Source organism: Abramis brama (assembly GCF_963993115.1).
Source record: "Abramis brama genome assembly, chromosome: 2".
Lineage (NCBI taxonomy): Eukaryota > Metazoa > Chordata > Actinopteri > Cypriniformes > Leuciscidae > Abramis > Abramis brama.
In genome coordinates, this window is record NC_139964.1 from 52,884,822 (window position 1) to 52,906,348 (window position 21,527).

A 21,527-nucleotide genomic window follows, 5' to 3' on the forward strand; every position below is an offset into this window, starting at 1 on the left:
TACATTTTTCTGACTGGCTAATTTTCATGTTTAGAAAAATGACACAGTTTATTACTTTAAGCTCAAGCATAAGCAGGGTCTGCCACTTTATGAGTCATCTGTTTGTATTTGGCTCTTCTTGGTGGATTTGTACTGTATAAATGGAATGCACAAATGAATGTTTTGGGCAAACACATGGCAAACGAGTCCCACTGTATATGTAATGTGTGTGAGTGGGAGAGAGAATAATCTCAATTCTCAATGAGTTATAATAGCATCATTCTCATTGTCTGGAAGTCCCTGAGGTTGGATTTTTGCTGGCCCAGTGCCGCGAGGCTTAGGGAGGTCCCCAGAGCTCTCCCTCACGCTCCTGATCTGTGTGAGTGTGTACTGAGCCGAACGAGAGCGCCGAGCTGGAAACAGTGAAAGAGGGGATTCATTTCTTGTGCACAGGAAAGAAAGCAAGATTCTGATACGCTTGACCTGTAAAATTATTTTTTAGAGTAGGGTTGATTTTTGTGAGACACACGTACAGCACACTCTTATCTCTGTGGCATTTTATGATTAAGTATTAATTTCATAGGAAAAATAAGGATCTTTTGTCCAGAAAGGGAACTATACTCGCTTCGCACAATAAAACAACAGGAAAATGTTCAAGACAAAATACATGCTTGAAAACAGCATTAATTATGAAAATTGTGTGGTGACCCACAAAGACTTGGGTCTCTTTAGCTCTCTCTCCATCTGTTATGCATTGGGTTTGATGATTATGCTGGTGGTTTTGAGCAGTGGTTGAAGTGTGATAATTAGCTAAACCTGAGACTTCCATGAAAATAACAGCTTTTGACTCATGGGACGCTGCGGCGTATAGATGCACAATGGGCGGGAAAAAAGAAGGAATCATTGACCCAAAAATGAAAAAAAAAATGCACCAATTACTCATCCTCATGTCGTTCCAAACCCTTAAGACTTTCGTTAATCTTTGATACACAAATGAAGATATTTTAAATGAAATCTGAGAGATTCCTGTCGTTCCATTGACAGCTACGCAACTACCACTTTGTCGCTTTAAAATGTTCGTAAAGAGATCGTAAAATTAATCCATCTTAACCCCCTGAGGTCGGCAGTATCGCCGGCGATACCAGCTCGCTTTTTTTTTATCAGTGTAAAAGAGACTCATAAATACTCTGTTGACTTTGATTTTCCATAGGAGTTTCATACATCAATCGATCCTGTTAAGTGTGTATTTTTTTGGTGTATACTCGCAATAAAAACAAATTGTTGTGCTTTTTGCCAAATAAAGAAAAATAAACACAAAGCGAGTTCTGCCTTCTCTCTGTCAGTTAAGTCCATTCTGAAACGCGTCCGAAAATGAACCATAACTCAGCGAATACTCAGTCAAACAGTCACACAGGCACACAGGCATGAAGCTTGAATTTTCTTCTTTTAAATGAAGTAATTTTTATAAAAAAACAAATATTATCAGTTTATGCAATCTGTATGAAAAGAGAGAGATGTCAGTCGTTCTCATCTCAGCTAATTATTTTTAATGTGACCCCGCCCACGGAGAGCGCGCGCTATTCAAACGCAAATGACTGAGGCGATCCGTGCAAACTGTGAACGCCCCCATATCAGCTCGAGAAAACACATCAAGCTTATTCAGATCATTGTACTTGTTTACACCGTCTCGTGGCGCTGTGAGGAATAATACTATCGAAATAATAATAATGGAAAATGTACCTCAGAAGTGCTGGTATTTCGAGGAGCAACGGATGCCGCTGAGCTGAGGAATACTGTAGTAAGTTTTTTTTTCATTCTCAAGTGAATCGCGTTCCTGGGTGTGAATGAATGAAGGGCAGAGATGCGCGCTGTTTACCACAACTGGCAAAAAGACAGTTTAAATTTGAATCGCGTTTCTGTGTGTGAATGAATGTTTCGCTTTTAGCAAACTGTATTGCAAAAATCGACTGAAATATGTTTAAATAAAATGTATTTGTACTAGCATCGTATTAAACTGCAAATTAACATTTATATTTCTTATAATAAAAACGAAAGACCTATGTTACAGACATATGAAAGACAACATTTCGTTGATTAGTTTTGGATAGATTATACATTTTTACTGTAAAATATCTGCCACATCAAATAAGCTTTTGTTTATGCTTGTATATGTTAAATATAGTATATTTTGTCAAAAATAAAGTAATCAAATAATATGTTTATTCCAATGTAGCCTAGGCTATATTCAAGTAATGAATCCTTAACTTTGAAATATGTATGATAAAATGTATACTTTAGTTTTTACAAAGAAAGATTACACTTGAATTGTTGTTGTAATTGTAACCTTTTTAATAAAAAAAATATATTTACAAGGTAGATGTAAACAAACTATTAAAAGGTAAGTATAAGCCTTTTCTTTAAATAATTTTTATTGTGTTTTATTAGTGACAAATTTGGGGAGAGGATAAATATTCCAAAACTGAAAATACAGTATGAGAATTAACTGCACAATTACTAGACATGTTTTCCTTGGATATTATAGGCCAATTTTGCAAGTACAATTTGTGGAAAAATAAAAAACATTGAGATGCTTCCAACTGTTGCTCTTGCATTCTTTCTTGTGGCTCAGTCAAACACCTGAATGAATGGCTCATTAAGTATGCGGGCCCCATTGTCTCCTCAGGTGCAAACCACTAAATATGCATGATGGTGTTGGAGTGTTGACACCCACTTCGCATATTGCCTTTCCAAACAGAAAGTGTTTTGCAAAATTTAAATCAATGTATTGTGTTATGTGAATGATTAGGGAGGATGATGTTCACATCATTTTGAAAAAACTGCGACAACATCCATTAGTCAAAAGTCTTATTGACACATATTTAGTATTTGTTTTGTGGCCTTATTTCAGAAACTTTAGTTTTTTCAATAACCATGCATAAACATTATTCTCTCAAAAATGCAAACATGTACATTCATGTTGCTCACATATTATGGTAGCCCTGTTTGTGCTAAATAGAGTGTAATTACACCTTTGCCATTAATATGTTTATAAGCAACTGAAAAAAGCACAAATGTCAGGGCATGTCAGAACATCTCAAGGACCCCAAAAACACCTTAGACCCCAGAGGGTTAAACCATGTCTCTTCAGAAAATATCTTCAGACTAAACCGCTCAATTCATATGGATTAATTTTACGATCTTTTAATGGATTTTTTTGAAGAATCAAATTGGTCAAAAATCTCTCAGATTTGTTCCGAAGATGAACGAAAGTCTTAAGGGTTTGGAATATGCCAGACTAAATATGCCATCAGTTTTTCTTAATCGCTTAGCACTTCCTCAACAACATACAGTATGATTCTCTCCCGTCTTCTCTGTTTTAAAGGGGGCATTTGTGCACAATTATATATCAGTTTATTTGCAAGAGAGTTGTTTTTGTGCCCAGTTAACTAAAGGATTATGCAAATCAGAAAATGGTACATCTATTATATATGCATTTAAAATTAACCTAATTTACATAGAATGAATGTGTGTTTGTGCTAGAAAAAATGCCAGTGGCTTAATTTAAACATGGTGCTGCCTTGTTTCAGTGCGTTTAGCATGTGGTTAAATTGATTTTGGGTGGTTAGCGAATAAGATGCTGATTTCTGTATTGAAATATCACAGATAAAAGTGACATTACTGTGAATTTACCCATTATTTAGTTTTCTTCTCCCTGTTATTTTTAAGATTTGCTTCCATCTCCTTTGGTTATTTAACTAGTATAGACATTTATTTATTATTCGTCACAATGCAATTACTCTTTACAGAAAAATCAAACTCCTGATGTCAGAATTTATTACGCTGAAGAGTTATATTTCTCTCAACAATCGCAGGCCATCATCTCTCATGCAGATTTCAAAATGTCTCAATCAAAGGATATAAAAATGAGATGAGAAATCAAAAGGATCTGGTTGGATCTCACTGTTCGTCACTCTCTTCTTTTTCTGTTACAGATAAAGATGAATGTTCAAAGGATAACGGTGGATGCCAGCATGAGTGTATCAACACTATTGGCAGTTATGTGTGCCAGTGCCGCAACGGCTTTATTCTGCATGAGAACAAACACGACTGCAAGGAAGGTATGTACAGGCACTCGCAAAAGAATAATAGTGGCTAGAAGAGGATAAGTGAGGGTATTCATCTGGCAGTGTCACATCTAGCATGTGTAAGCATGTTGGTTTATACTACATTCTGCTGAAGACGAGCAAAAACCCACAAACAACAAAGAAAAAAAAAACTTCTTCTCAGCATTTAAGACGCAGATTAAATAATTTTTCTGCTGGTTTTCCGCCCGTTTATTTTTTTTTCTTTTTGCCTCTATTCAGGCTTTTAAATATAAATTACAATTAAGATTCCACTTATAAACAATCCATTGTTTTTCATATTTTTCAATGGGGCCATATTATGAGGAGTCTGATTTCAATTTCAATCTGACCTTAAAGCTGCATTCCGTAACTTTTTTGGGTTAAAAATGATCCAAAATAAATGTTTGAGCAAGTACATAACCAGCCAGTGTTCAAAACTATGTGCTTGCCTTAACTCGATTCAAAACGGTAAGCTTGTAATAATGTTTTTAATTCCAGTGGTACTGGTGGATTTCCGCGGGAAATTCGAGCATGTCTTTGCATCATTGCGTCACATCTGTACACATAAAGAAGGAGTCTCGGCTAGTAGGCTATATTGCGTGTGAGGATGTTGGAGGTGGAGATTTATAGCCTTTTCTCACAGCACTTGATATAATTAAACTTATCAATTTGATGGCGGATCCAGAAAGGTTCAAACGACAATCACCAGTGACAACTGGAGATTCACCCGTTGTAAAATGCAAAAGACTTCGGAGTGGCTACAGAAAAAAAGAGACAGCAACTGAGCCCATGCGAAAACAAGGATAAATATCGGAAAGGCATTAAATGTAGTCACGCAATGCTGATGTTGTTAACATTAACAATTTGAGAACAAAGTATAATTTGCACGGTTTGATGTGATATGATGAGCGATCGTTAGATTTAATCAACACGATTTATTGTAATGCTTTTTTTCCCTTAGTTGGTCAGAACAAAAGTGGATGTTACTTACTTGTTCAGGTGACATTTTCCGGTGAAAATTCTTATGTTGGTCATACTTCCAAAAAGTAGAATCTGTGATTGCGAATGACAGTATCCACACCGGCGCGGCGACTGACAGCCGCACATTCTCCTCAAAACATTGGATTCATCCGTGCTGTGCCGTGCCGAGGCACAACACATGCAAAGTTGATAATTCCGCGAATAACTGCAATTGCAGATTTCGAACAGAGATGGCGACAAAGAGGAAAAACTACGGACTGTAGCTTTAACAGTTGTAGCGCATTTCAACATGGATTCTTTGCAGGCTTTAAAGTAACTTTGTTATGAAGGATAGGGTAGTTATTGTATAAATAAAATCTACACTGAAGCCGATACACTGGAGTACACAACAAAGCATAGATGATCATTTCACATGCGAAGAGGCCATGTCTTAAAGGCATAGAAGCAAAACTACCCTGTTTATACAGTGAGAGTGAGGTCAGATAAAATGATGACAGACAAAACTTTTAAAACCATTTAATAATGAAATAATCTAATAATAAAGCAGTGTAAATAAAATAACAAATGTGCTATTAATAGTTAGAGCTGCATTATAAATACAATAAATGAGGTGACTGAACTTAAAGCATTAAAGTAAACGTTGAAACAGTTGTCCTCCAGATCTCCACACATGTTGAAGCATTTAGATGGTCTGTTATAGTAAAACAGTGTCTCCCACTAAACCTCGCCTTTCATACAAGCACTGTCAACCTCCAGTGCAGCTCTGCCCTGCAGGCCTTTTAACATTTTTGTGGGCTTTGGAAAGTTTAAAGCAGTGTGTGTGTTTCTCTTTGAAAAGAAAAACACTTAGACCTGAGGAGAGGAGGATAGAGATATTACCCTTTAAGCTCCAGAGTCAGGGTCAAGAAGTTAAACCAGCGGCATCCTGGAATACACACACACACACACACGCACACACACACACACACACACACACACACACACACACACACACACACACACACACACACACTCAGTCTTTACTGTCTCTTCAAGGCTAGATCACTGACTCTGATTTTAAACATCTGGAGTTTCACAAAGCTTCAAAGTCTTAATCCTGCTTCTGTTTTCATTTTCCTTTGTGCTTGTGCATGTATGTGCGTAAGATGTATATCTCTTATAAGTAGCAACACTAGACCAGCTTTACTAGTTGCTTATACAAGTATTACTTGTGTATTACCATTTACACAAGAATATTATCATAACAAAGTCAAGAGGGCTGTCTGGTATATTGTGCCTTTAATTATGGTACTGTAAAATTAATTATTTTGTCATGTGTAGAGAGAGAGAGCAAAACATAGATAGCCTATGGAATGATATAACACACTTATAAAGTTTGACCTAGAAACACACTCAAACTCCTTTCAAGTCACCTTATGTATACACATTCAAACAGATGCACAAACCAACAGTGTGTGTGTGTGTGCGTGTGCGTGTGTGCGTGTGTGTGTGTGCGTGCATGTGTGAGTGTGAACACCAGAGGCAAAATACTGAAAATACCTTTCTTAACTAATGCACACTGACCTGATTATCAGAGGGAATAATAGAGGCTTATCCAGACTTAGTGCTTGTGTGTGTGTGTGTGTGTGTGTGTGTGTGTGTGTGTGTGTGTGTGTGTGTGTGTGTGTGTGTGTGTGTGTGTGTGTGTGTGTGTGTGTGTGTGCGTGTAGTGTGATAGTGGTAATTGGTAATACTGTAGATGATACAGTGGGGTCCAAAAGTCTAATGCCACATTAGAAAAAAAAAAAAAACAGTTATGATATAATAAAGTGAAGAAGAATCAAGTAGAGTTCAGAACATCTTCAAATAAGCATATTTGTGTGACTGACCATGTGAACACCTTTGTACAAAAGGTCAAATTGTCAGCTTCTATTGAAGCACAAGATTTTGGAACATTCTCAAATCATGCTTGATAAGATGATCATCAGGTTTTACACAAATTTGTAAAGTTCATGCAGCTCAAGTGGTTCTGTCACTGAAGCAGAAGGAAGACATAAGGCAAGGCAAGTTCATTTATATAGTAATATTTCATACACAAAGTGCTTTACATAAAAATAAAAAATAGTAACGAAAAATGGTGATAAAAAAGGTTAAACAAAAAACAGAAAAGAATGAATAAATTAAAAGAACAGTATACATTAAACTAAATATGAGCCAAAAAAGACAAAAGGCTCAAATATACTCATGCACATTCATCAATTCAACTTTTCACAATCTACATAATGTGTCATGTAAAATAAAATAATTTTCACTAGTGGTCTCAAACTTTCGGCCCCCACTCTTATTTGAATACAGAGAAAGACACAGCAGGTCGGATTGTTCTCATTCTTTCATACAGTATTGGATAACACCCACTCCAACACACATATACACACTCAGCAGGGTTTTGGTGAAAATGTTTTTCTGACCTGGTTTCTCAGGGTCACAGCAGGTTAACTGACGGCGTGGATCTAGCTGTAATCACTTGACCTTGTGCACACACATAAGCACACTCACAGGCACGGTTTGCCATAAATTTCAAAGGAATATTTAGCATATTTTCTAGTGAGGATGGTCGAGGATAGGTTAAAGAAGGCTAGTCTCCTGTAAGAGATATTTACTCTTGCTCATTAGAAAGGGAAGTCTCAGGTGAACCTATGAGCCCAGGTAAACATACTAAAGGTTAAGCATTCTGTAATAGTTTTTCTGGGATGTGCACACCTCACAACCAGGGCAAAGTTCAAAGTTTGAGTTGCTACTCTTCATTTGGAGAAAAGTGATGTCAGACATCTCTCAGAAAGCAAGTGAAGTCACATAAATGAGAATTGTATTGCTTTTTGTTTACTGTTATGTGACATAACAGTGTTTTGACTTACAGTCGACCCTTGTTAACTACTACTAACATTATAAATGTAGCAGTTTTTTATATTTAAAAATATTATGTACATTTATAACTATACTTTGTGTTATATTTGCATTAAATAAAAAACTTGTTAACGCTGCTTTGTGGGTTTTTGGGAGTGACAGCAAATTTGACATCTTTCTTTCTTCTAAAATGATATTTTTTTTAAGTCATAGAAATACTATCATGGATATTTCGTTTGCTGTTGGAGCAAATGAGAATGCAAAATATATTTGTTGTAGTTTCCATTCACCACTATAGTAGTTTACCCAACTATGACGACTTCCGCTTCTGAGAACCCCGGAAATGTGAAAAGTGTCAATCAGTGCTGCTAAAAGATTATGGGTTTTGACACTAAAATGATGTAGCAAAAAGCTTCAAAGATAGGTTTATTAAAATCCATTCCACAGAATTCCAGAACTGTTCCCTCAATATTCTGGGAGTACTCATGGGTCATTGTTATCTAAACTTTATTACTCACACGTTATTATTGTGCTGCATCACTGTTTCTAATGATCTTTACCCTCTTCACCCCATACCTGTTTATCAGCTGAGTGTGAGCACAAGATCCACAGCACGAGTGGAACCATCAGCAGTCCCAACTGGCCTGACAAGTACCCCAGCAGAAAGGAGTGCACGTGGGACATCAGCGCCACACCCGGCCACCGGGTCAAAATTGTGAGTTTTTATAATACATCTGTAATACTATAATACTATACGTTTGCTTCTGTTAAACACACCTTTACATTATAAACAAACATCTCCTCAACCTTTACACTCAGAAAACAAGCACACAGATTTCATTGACCTGAGCAGAGACACAAACATACATGTAATCCTATTGTGGTCCTCTCACGTTTAAAGACAATCTCACATCACACACATTCCCACTCACACATGCTCACATTAAAATGCACACATGTATAATCTCCTCTTAAACAAACACGTGGCCATGCAAATACCTCTCTGCCCCAATACGTAGACATATACACACTCTCACAAACAAGCACAAGATAAAAGTAACCTAAGATATCTAATAATTCATAATAATAAGGCTTGAGCAGTTGTCTCATATTTCAATTCACTTAGGATTTTAACATACTAGTATGAGAAAGCAAATATGTTAGCAGACCGCTATGGCAGGGGTTTAAAGGATGACCTCAGTGTCTCCCACTGCTGTCTGGATCGGACTTCTAAGTCTTTCGTTTTAGACCTAAAGTGATTCTAAATGGCCCTGATCTCTCAGAACACAAGTGAAGTCACAAAAAGGAGAATTTTATTGTTTGTTTGGATGAGGTACAAGTGTTTTTGGGGATTGATCATTTTAGGGTCCATTAGAATTAATATATCATTTCGACATTAACGTTTGAAGTTCTCATAATAAATTTGTAGAGTAACTTAATCACCACGGCTTTGCTTTCATTGCTGTCTCTGTGTGTATCGGCAACAGCTGGCTTTTTACGTAATGCTAATGTTGTGAGCACAAAAGGTACAATGACTTTAAAACATGTAATTCAATCTCATGCAATGGTTCAGGGATTTGCGGATGGTTCAACATACATAACCTAGTTTTAAGTTTTATTAAGGCAGGCCACTCAGTGGCCATCTAGGCAACACCCTCAAGCAGCAATTTTCTATTTTGATATATTTTAAAACAAAATTTATTCATGTTTTGTCAAAGCTGAATTTCCAGCAGCCATTACTCTAGTCTTCAGTGTCACATGATCCTTCAGAAATCATTCTAATAATCTCAAAAAACACTGATCAATGTAAAAAAAAAGTTGTGCTGCTTAGTGAAGCATTTTTCAGGATTCTTTAATTACTAGAAAAATGAAAAGCATTTATTTGAAATATAAATATTTGTAACAATGTAAATGTCATCTTTACTTTCAATTTTGACCAATTTATTGCATCTTTGCTGAATTTAAGTATTCATTTTACAATACTTTTGTACAGTATTGTATCATTATCAGTACTGTTTTAGTTTCTGTAACAGTTACAGTCTGACTGCAATTAAAGTATTGTTTAACATTTATTAATTTTAGTGATGCACCGAAATGAAAATTCTGGGCCGAAACCGAAACCGAAAATTTAGGATGCTCTTGGCCGAAAACCGAAACTGAAGCCGAAAATGGCTTCTTTTAAAAACGTATATACTGCTTGAATTTAATGGATCTGAAATGAAAAATCACAATACAATAATCAAATTTTTTTAACAGTTACATAACAAAACATAAAATATTTTTAACAATAAATATAAATAATAATACCAAATAACATTATTCTTCAAGTTTTATGTTCCATCAAATAAAATAGTTTTTTAAAAGTTGTGCAAAAAAAAATCCACAATTTTGGAGATTTTTGCAGAACAAATGTTACATATTGCAACTTTGGTGTCCTCTCGTATAGGGCTGTCACTTTTTTGAAAAATAAATCCTGTTCGATTTTTGAGACATAGGCTAAGTGTTCATTGAATCGTTAGTAAATTGCCTATATTTGGCGTTGATCCGTTTTCAACGCCAAATATAGGCAAATCCACGGACAACTAAACAGGCATTACGGTGCGTGTCCACTACAGCGGCAAAACTCCGCTCAGTGCCGCTGGCAACGCTGTAACGTCTCCGCTTTGGGGTGTGTCTGTTGCGAGTGTGTTTAATCGAAGTTTTTTTCAACACACGGACAGTATAATCATCAGCGATGCACGCGATTACATTTAGAAATAGACAAGCTTTGTTTCCAAATGCACCAAGCAAAGATCCTTTCAATTTTATAAACTTTTACAAACCCAGCCAATATAATCACAATGAACACATCCAAAATAAAATCTTTAACATATAACAACTGCAAAGTGTCTAATTTGTAAACAAAATGATTTGCGTACTAAATACAGCATAAACTCCGGCACAATTAGCATATTTTTAAACTCTCAAAACAGACGTCACATCCCGAACCTCACAGCAATTGGCTGCCGACCGCGTTTTTCGCTTGATATTTGCATAAAGTCGAGAACTGTCCAACATTTTGACGCTCTCGGTCGCTCTCAACGCTTTCTCCGGTCCGCTGTCAATCCCAAAATGCATTGTGCGAGCGTGAAGCTCGACTTCCATAGGAATGAATTGAAAACGCTCGCTCCGCTCTGCTCGCACCGTGTCAGTGGACACGCACCGTTAGGACGACCGTAAAGAGGGCGCTTGAGACGCGCACAAGTCAGCAATGTGGACTGCCATAACATCAATGAAAAGCATTACTGAAGGCTACATATTATGCACTATATTATGCAGAAATAGGCTATGTGTGTGTGTGTCAGAACCTGCAGTTGCTGTGTGACGTGCATTCGCTGCGAGCGTATAGTGACGAGCTGGACGCGTTCCGAGAGAAGGCCGTTAAAATCGATTCCCTATTTTCGTTTTCGAAACTTGTGTTGGTTGGTCCGATTGATTGTGCAATAAGTGACAGCCCTCTGACATGCTTAATCTTTGATAGGCAGACGCGTGATAACAGCTCGACCGAGTGAAACCTAAGCGCTTGCGCACGGATGGGAGGGGCGGGTGACATTCATTTTCGGTTAAACGTTTTCGGCAGTTTTTTTTATTTCGGCCCGAAACCGATAATGCCATTTCGGCCGAAAATTTTCGGCGGCCGAAATTTCGGTGCACCCCTAATTAATTTTATTCAAATTTAGCGTCTTTAGCTCAAATCACACTAAAAATATAGGATGGTCCTGCTAATGTGCATGAATAATTTAGAATAAAAAAAAAAAGGGCAATTGTGTCTTTTAACTGAAAGCTGAGATTTCCATTCCTATAGCCACCACATACAGTGGTGCAGGGATGACGTCAGAACCCTGAAGACTAATTCACCGCTGGTTCCCTCAAGATTTTCCTATTGGGTTTTATAATGGGGGTTTTCAATTTATGAGTAAAATGATGTCAAACAAAGTTGACGTTTTGTTCTACAGCATAAACTGCACACACTCACACCCCAAACTGTCTTCTCTAGTTACTTATAAATGAACATAACTGCTTAAAAATTCATGTTTTTGGTATGGGTGTGTGTAATTTACATTGTAGAACAAAACAAAGTATCGTCAAGTTATGTTTACCCTAGGCTTTATTTTACTCATAAATTGAAAAACCCTTCAACAGCGGGTCCCATAGGAAAATCTCAAGGGAAGTGAGGTTTTGGTGTCATCCCTGCACCCTCTGTAAACAATTGGGTTGTCACAGCCAAAAATGTTTATGCCAAACGTGTTCAACTTTTAGCTGAGGAGGTTAAAGAAGAGAAACCTTTTATCACTGTTGTTCGGCTAGAATTATTGTGTCTGACTTCATTTTTTCTGTGTTGTCTCCTTCTGTTTCTAGTCTTTTAATGAGTTTGAGATTGAGCAGCACCAGGAATGCGCGTATGATCACCTGGAGGCCTTTGACGGTGACTCGGACAAGACGCCCATCCTGAGCCGTCTGTGCGGCAGTAAGATTCCAGAACCACTCATCTCCACAGGCAACAAGATGTACCTGCGATTCATCTCTGACGCCTCAGTGCAGCGGAAAGGCTTTCAGGCCACTCACTCCACTGGTAACTACCATTGATTATTTGCATGTATAGCACTTGGATCAGGATCAGTGTTCATAGAAGCAATTCTCGCTCTATGGTGTTTTAAGCCCCCAATGGCTCCTTAGAGGCAGCTAACCCTACCCTCAACCTTAAACCTACCCATCTCCTCGCTGCCTGGAAGGCGCCGTTGGGGGCTTAAAACACCATACACCGCAATTCTCATTTCACGCTTACAGTTTAACAGAGCCCTCTAGTGTATCAATCCTGCATTACATGTTGATTAGAGTCCCTGAAGTGTTGCCTTTCATCATTTGACTTGCCGCTAAGCTCTTACTGTTGCTTATTACAGTCAACAGAAAAGAGAAAAGACACTTGTTAGCTATTACAGCCTACAACATTATGACATTAGTATAATAACATTAGTGGAAGTGAACAGAACCATTTCTGATGGGGTGAAGAATTTTAAATAAATCAATGATGATCATTATTAACAGTATTTATGTGTGTTTGTGTGTAGAGTGTGGTGGGAGGCTGAAAGCAGAGGTGCGTCAGAAGAACCTGTATTCTCATGCTCAGTTTGGGGATAATAACTACCCCGGCCACACCGACTGCGAGTGGCTCATAACGGCAGAGTCGGGTTATGGCATCGAGCTCACTTTCACCACCTTTGAGGTAGAGGAGGAGGCCGATTGCGGGTATGACTACATCGAACTTTACGATGGCTACGACACCGGAGCGCACAAACTCGGACGCTTTTGTGGATCTGGGGTATGAGCTGTGTGTGCTATGAGCTTATTCTTATGTTGTACAGCTTGTTGTATTTCTTCTACTGACCCCTCTCTCCTGTGTTTAGCCTCGTGAGGAGCTTTACTCTGCTGGCGATGCCGTGTTGATCCATTTCCACTCTGATGACACGATCAGTAAGAAAGGCTTCCACATCCACTACACTAGCACAAAGTTCCAGGAGGCGCTACACACACGCAAGTAACGTCTCCCCTAGAGGTGAGAGAGACTCCAGAGAGACTGAGCACAGGGATGAAATGCTACAACAAGGAGAAACGGACTCCAGAAAACTATTGAGATTGATTTATTTCAATCAAAGACCCTGTGGAGATGGGTTTCCTGCATTGGATTTGCCTCTTTATGTTCAGCCACTGTGGAAGTGCTGTCATATTGACCTTTGACACTGATCAGCTGCTCTTATGTGTGGGAAAGCTCTGCCCACTGGAGTGCTGTCCTGCGCTCTTTGACTGGACCCCTGGACAAACACACACACTCACACACAAAAACGTTTTGTTGGCTCTCTGTTGTTCAGATAAGACAGTGATAGTCATGTAAAATAACTGAAACGAAGAGACAATGACAATAAGACAATTAAGTAACTGCTATTGAACTTGAGTGTGTGTGTGCATGTCGCTCTGGACAGCATGGACAGTTTGGCTGCTGATGCCACACCACACTGTACCTCAGCTAAAATGTGTGTGTGTATGTGTGTGTGTGTGTGTGTGTGTGTGTGTGTGTGTGTGTGTGCGTGTGTGTGTGCGTGGATGTGGATGTATGTGTTTGAGAGAGAGTGAGGCCTTCAAATACCAGCCTGAACTCATTCAAATGTTTTTACAATTATGTGTTTGTAATTTTACAATTATTCTGTTAGCTTTATGGCAAAACCCATTTTCTTTCCATCAAAAGTGCAAAAGTAAATATGTAGCCCTATTCAACAATAAGCTTACTTAAATACAGTATATGTAGCCCATTGCTTATGTCTGCTGTGACGGACATAGCAATTCAACACAAGCGTTTATGACTACAAAGACGTTTTAAGACAGTGGGTCTCATTCACTAAGCTTGCACACACGAGTTTGTGTATGAAATCTGCGAACAAACGGTTTAACAAACAACACCAATAACTTTATTTATACTACAATTTCTTCTAAATTTATGGGGGGGAAAATTAGGAACAACTTAAACCACACATACACAAAAATCACATGCTCTGGGTGGCCTTATACTGTAATTGTGTTAAGATTAAATTTTATACATAGATATCTCATCTATTTCATCAGACAGTGAAAAACTGCATTATAGTTTGGGCTGCAAGGTTTCCCTGTATAACAACACAGATATGCATGTCTTAAAGGTGTTTATTGTGTTTGAACTGGTTTTGATCGGAACGCCTTTATATGGAGTTTTGGCGTGTTTTATGCAAACGACTAACCTTGGGCTGCCGCTCGTTTAAAATATTCCAAAATTCATTAACATTACAATGAGGTTGTGTACGCATGAGTGTGCACGTTGTGAATTAGGCATTAATTTTTCATGAGAAGTTCTCTTGTGCGTATAATCCACACAATTTGTTAGTGAATGAGACCCAGTTGTGCTTCATTCGTGAGCAGGCCCACAAGGAATCTGCGTGCAATTGTCATTTACAAAGATCTCCCACACCTTGTGTGTTCATTTATTAAATACCATATCCATTCTGAAGAATTTTATAGATCTTTTTCTTAAAATGTTAAAAAATAGTCTGCAGATTTCATTTGGGCCTTCTCACGAGTTGCAGAAACCATGTGAAGTTGTTTGAGTTTGAATTGTTTTTGTGTGTGTGAGAGAGAAACCTGATAGGATATATAATTCTATTATTTGCCTGTTGAAGAAACCAGTGGTTTTCTTACTCTTCCAGTAACGCCTCCTGAAGAAGTGAACAGTGAACATAATGTGAACAGGAAACGATGTCATAAAGCCTTGCTGTGACAACTGACTACAACCACCTTCACCCTGTGCGCTTTATATGCACTTAACACAAGAGACTGTATGGAACTGTGTGCTCTCCAATCGTGGAAATGAACCCATGAGCAGTACCAATAAAGCTGAAAAACTCACGTAATCTCAATGAAAGCTAGACTCATCGCAAGGGAACGTTCTCAGTTGCTATACCCCCAATGATGAGTTTTCCCTGCTTGGAAAAAAAGAAAAATCGCTGTTGAAGGGAATTCTTAAGGTGCTATTCAGTGTCTCAAAAAACGACAGGTCCCACGAGGCAATGCTCCTGCCATTCAGTGAATGTGTTGGTGCAACGGAGAGGCAACGTTAAATTTATGTTGCTTGTCAACACAGAACATAAACTCACAGCATTGACAGCACTAGTGTTGTGGAGGAACGATTATTGCCTTAGAACCAAAATGTACATTCTTGCACATGATGATGTTTCTGTAGATAATTGTTTTTTTTCCCTCAAATTATTATTATTATATTTTATTTGATATTAAGTTTAAAGAACTTGAACCTTTATGTTAAAAAAAGAAATTTAAATGGACTGACCTGAAGCCGTCCCATTCTGTCCAGTTACACTAACAGGTGCACACATATCTGCATATATGCTTATATATGATCATGTTCAAACACACACACACACACACACACACACAAAATAATGTTACATTAATCTTAATGCTTTAAAGTCGGCAGTAAGACTGTGTGAACTGTGACATATGTATGTGTGCATCTATTGGTCACAGGTCATGTGACTGTTCTGACTCATGTGAGTATTTCTGTATGTGCCAAGCTCCTGTTGATTCCACTCTTGATGAACTATGACGTATTATAATGTGAAAAAATGTTTCATCATCAGCCTAATGATGGAGGACTCTTCACTCTCAACAGTGATTAAACTCATGTCAGGTCAATTAAATGTGCTGTCTCATTTGTTCTTTATCTCTCCTCCTCTCTACTTGTACATTAGACACATTAGTGTGTTCTTTGCTCTGTTCTTATGTGGGTGCTTACGTGGATAAAACTTTTTTTTTTTTTTTTTTCAAAGGCTGATGGATAATATAGTATAATGTTTGTATGTAGACAGAAAAGTCAAAACTCTCTTATATTTGAGCTTCCTAACAGTAGTTCTGAACATTGTCTCAACTTATAATAAATAGTAGGAAAGAGTCCTAAAACTTGGAAATGATTTAGCATTTTTAGCACTTCCAGTTCCATCATCCTAAAGTCCAGAGATGGTGATAAATACATGAAAATGAATTTAAAATCAAAATATGAAATACCTCAATTTAAATGTATCAAAATAAAATGCCAAATACTGTGTGGAAATGTTTTTTTTTTAAATACAAATACAGTATTTTCTATATTTTTTTAAAATAGACAAAATACATGTGAAACTGGCCTTTCAGTGAAGTGTCTCTTTTAGGCTGAAATCTATCTGGTCTTATTCGTCATTTTTTGTGTGTATTTGACTGTTTAGCCATGCACCTGAGTTAAGCCAAAAGTATACACATTATACATATAAGTATACAACGCTATTTCCCTCCATCTTGGACAAGTGTCCGATTGCAACCTGCAGTACTACACACCACGCCTCCTAAAAATTATGAATGAATGAAACAGCCATTTAAGGGATATCATCAGAGCCCCATCCCTCTGGAGAGACGCTCTCCCTAGGGGGATCGGGGGTATTTTTTTTTAAATAAACTATTAAATGGCATTTTCTGGAGAGTTTTGTGCAAAGAAATGGAGAAATTGAGTCTTACATGATATGTGAAAAACTGCAAGGTTAAGAGCATATTTGCATTGTTGTAGTATATCAACAGGTATTAGGACATTTAGCATTTACATTACTGTTAATCAGCAGTGGTGGAATGTAATGAAGTACAAAAAAAGGCCTACTTAAGTAGAATCAATAGTGCATAGGCCTACTTTTGACTTTTACTTCGTTACATTTTGCAGCAATTATTTTACTTTCTACTCCACTACATTTCTACAACGTTTCGTTACATTTTCTGATCAGTTTTTCCCCCTGCCAAAACAGGGATTGAAAAAAATGTCCTGTTTTCGGTGCTGATGCGGTGGTGACGCGTTCATGTAGGCTAACATAAGGGTGGCGCTGCCAATAAAGCACCTAAAAGCTGTCACAAAGAACCGGCAAAAGTAATGATTATGAATATGTAAAATATAGCAAGGAGACATTTTAATTGTTTATTAATAAACAAGTGTTTTCTGTGTCAGTGCCCTGCATAGATGAAGTTGACGATGCTATCCTCGCAATCTTCGCAGTAGCCTATAGTGAACGCGCCAGAGAGAAATGCACATTTCATACGGATTACACAAGCAGTGGTCTGTTTTCTTTCGTTTTGAATTGTTCTGTTTAAAAGAAGACATTCCAAGCTTTCTATAGATATATTTATCAGGTCTGTCAGGCAAGTAGGCTCCCTTATACGCTGAGTTTAGGTTCATTTATGAGACGAGAGTCAGTTCACTCGCCGGCGCTTCCGTGTCGTGATTATCTATTGTCTATATACTATATTTATATACTTATTTATTAAATCCAGGCAATTGGTTGATGAAACATTGATTAAAATTAAGATACAATTAATACAAAACGAAATTCATTTTAAAGAAAGGCTTTGTGCTTTCTGTTTGAGGTCTCAGTGCAAGTTTTAAACAGTCTTTTAGTGCCGCTTTCAGAGCGGTCCCGTCCGTAAGATTTTTTCCTCATAAATGCGAACATGAAAAATAAAATAAAATGAATATGTTATGTTCTGTGGAGAGCCAACCCTTCTTCATCCGGTGGGTAGTATTACTTTGGTTTGCAGTGTAATTCACAGAATTACAAAAAAATATTTTGCCACCTAAAAGTTAAAGATTTTTTGTGTCACGTCCACGGCATGTGTAGCCTATTTCCCTCATATTAAATATAAAACGCTCGATTACACACTGTATTACCTTGTTATGATATAGTGACCCATACAATGTGCCAAACATATTTTCCTTACCTTGTCATTCAAGGCCAGGGCACTTTTTGTACAACCAACATTGTGCTGAACTTGACAAAATTGATCTGCTGCTGCAGCAGCGGCCAGCTGCTCGTGAGGTTTTTTTTTTTTTTTTTTTTTTTTTTGTCAAGGCAGTATTAAGGTTCTGTAACTTTTGCGCGCTTCCACATCCCGCGCAACTACGGATCTCCCAGGAACATTCATTATTGCTGCGTACATTTATCCGTGTCGGAGTTCTGAGTAGCCTAGATGCGCATGGCATGCGCGAGCGGTGCGCGATCATGGTCGACTGACAACGAGATTAAGCAGCTGAACAAGAATACGGCCGTGTCCCGATTGTTCTCATCTCAGCTCCGCCGAGACAAAATAGACATGCCATTTCAGAATCTTTCATTTATAATCAGAAATATGTTTTCAAAAGCATCACTTTCATCAAATTTTATGTGACATAATTTTCTGTAGGCAACTGACTGCAAACGAGCAGGCTTATGTGCCGAGGCTGAGCCCCGGCCCAATTTAGAGAGCCCCGGAAAGCCCCGGCCCAATTTAACCACTGTATATATATATATATTTACTAATCACTGTTATTTCATACTTCATAAGACTCGAAAGAAATATAAAAGATTGCTTCAGTCAATGACAAAGCGTAACTTATGGTAGGCTAGTAGCCTAGGTGTTTGCAGGGGCGTGGTTTGTAGAACTGCAGGATGCAGACAGCATAGATATCATATAATAAAGGCTAGATGTCTCGTGCGCGCTGCTGGCCAATGGAGGTCTACGTCCGCACCTGGCGGCCATCTTGTCACAGTCAGCTCGCTCACTCGTAACATTGTGTTTTAATGGTGCATGTACTTTTTAAATAACCATACCTTGCTCAATTTTCTACCGATTTTCAGACGGGTTGGTTTGTTATAAACGTCAGAGATGTAGTTATGACACTGCATACTTGTGAATAATTATAATATTATATATTTCAACATGTTCAAGCATCCAGAATTATAGCCACGTTAATAACGTTTGTAAGAAACCAAACCACTTGTAAATCCGTCAAGATTTCAGCAAAATAAGATTATTTGTGTTCGTGCTGATCACTCACCTTACATCAGGTAGGCCTACCACAGAGCCTGCCAGAAAGCCTGCCTGTGACTAGATGGCCGCCGGTGATGCCGTTCGAGACTCCGCCGTAAGACATCTAGCCTTATATGGATATCTATGGCAGACAGATCCTTCTCGACTCGGAGTGCGTGCACAGAAAGTTGCCTGTCAGCCTGCGAGTACTGAATTTGAGTTCTCTTTCATGGCATATTGCACTTTTAATAACTCTTTTGAATATCAAGCACGACCCATCTGTATCTTTATTACTCTAACGTGTCAATAACTTAAAAGCCCACTAAAAGTTGCATGGATATATTTGCAGTCCGCAATATAGAAACAATTATAGAAAAAGTTCAATCGATTACTTTATATCATCATCTAACTGTTTAGCGCTAATGTTCAGTGTTAGTGCTCATGATATTTTTTACACTTGCCAGTGTTCTTTTATTCCTTCATGTTAACTGAAAGACAAACTGAATGTTGTCCTATTTTAATCTTAATTCAAAAGGATAATTGACCATGACATCCTATTCCTTATTTCCTTGCAGGAATTCAGAAAATTCACTCACTCAATCTAAAGTCCTAAAGCTGCAGCTCACGTGCAAGAAAGTTGGGGCTGTGGGGAATGCCTGAACTAGTTGATACAGGAAATCAGCAGTCTAATCGAATCAGCAGTCTTTGTTCAACCGGTTGTGAAGCATGTATTGCAAACACGCAAAGAATTTGGCTAAAATAACCTCTAACGATGACGTCATCGGAATGTGAGCATGAGTTAGAATTGTAAGGAAGGATTCAGCCTTCTCTCTTATTTCAACAGAAAAATGCAGAGAGAATCCATTACGAGATGCATTCCTCAGGCCCATCTCTGAGGATGATCCACATGTTTCACAGTGTTTCCCATCATAGTGCTCCGCTCTAGGCTAGCTTTCTTTCAGGAGGGGTGAGCCTCTGCGTCCTGGTTAAGTCGATCTTGCTGAGGGACAGGAAGCGGGTCCTTTCCTTTACCTTGTCCTCTCGCCAGATCGTGATGTCCTCGTGCCCGCTTCTGGAGCACTCTCTGGTGCTTCTTCAGATCTGGCTAAGGACGTTGGTTCTCATTCTTCTGCTGACATGCAGTTTGAGAGTGCCGCCTCCTCTGAGTGCTCCTCTCAAGACGACAGAGTGCATGAAGAGTTAATCAAGGCGGTGACTCGTAGCAAGAGACCCCCAGACGCTCAAAGTTAGACGACAGATATCTGACGGGTGGCCAAGGGGAGGGACTTCAGCATCGATCTCTTCCCTTTTTCCTTGATCTCCATGATAAGTTATCTCATTCATGGAATAAACCATACTCCTCCCATGTCTTCATACCCGCGGCATCGATTTACTTGAATTCAAATTGATGACTGTATTTCTGGCCCCGAAGTTCTTCCTCCAGCAGTTAAAGGGCTACCATGTCCTAGTGCAGGTGGAAAACACAACGGTAGTCACTTACATAAATCGCCAAGGCTGACTGCGTTCAAGGAGAAGTTCTTGTTCCATCAGGGTGATTTACAGTGGTGTGAAAAAGTGTTTGCCCCCTTGGTAAATATGATCAAATATGGCTGTAAAAATATGGCTTTTGATATTTTATTTAAAAAATGTGCAAAAATCTAACCTTTCACTGAAGTAAAATAATTGAAAGTGGGGGGAAAATCACATTATGAAATAAATGGTTTTCTCCAAAACACGTTGGGAACAATTGTTTGCCCCCTTTTATTAAATACTTTTTGCAACCTCTTTTTTCCAAGATAACAGCTCTGAGTTTTCTCCTATAATGCCTGATGAGTTTGGAGAACACCTGACAAGAGATCAGAGACCATTCCTCCATACAGAATCTCTCCATCCTGTTCTCCATTATAAGATTTCTAGCACAGGCTGTCAGGTTTAGATTTTTTATCTGTTGGTATTTGATCGAATCCGTGATGCCATGTATCTGAACAAGATGTCCAGGACCTCTGGCAGAAAATTAGGCCCACAGCATTAAAGATACAGCAGAGTATTTCATTTTACACATGGGGTACTTTTTGTATCCTTGTATGAAGCAAACCCATGTTAAGTGTTTGCTGCCAAAAAAGCTAA

At 38.3% G+C, this 21,527-nt stretch overlaps 1 protein-coding gene across 3 annotated transcripts in view; it reads left to right on the forward strand.

Moving 5' to 3' along the window:
* Nucleotides 1-16,243, forward strand: part of tll1 (tolloid-like 1) — a 50,588-nt gene extending 34,345 nt beyond the window's left edge. For all 3 annotated transcript variants that reach the window (XM_084098079.1, XM_084098080.1, XM_084098081.1), the window contains exons 18-22: nt 3,972-4,097; nt 8,555-8,682; nt 12,366-12,579; nt 13,076-13,326; nt 13,412-16,243. In XM_084098079.1, coding sequence (XP_083954205.1) covers nt 3,972-4,097; nt 8,555-8,682; nt 12,366-12,579; nt 13,076-13,326; nt 13,412-13,546 — 854 coding nt within the window. In that variant the 3' untranslated portion in view covers nt 13,547-16,243. The remainder of the gene's footprint in view (nt 1-3,971; nt 4,098-8,554; nt 8,683-12,365; nt 12,580-13,075; nt 13,327-13,411) is intronic.
* The last annotated feature ends 5,284 nt before the right edge of the window (nt 16,244-21,527 follow it).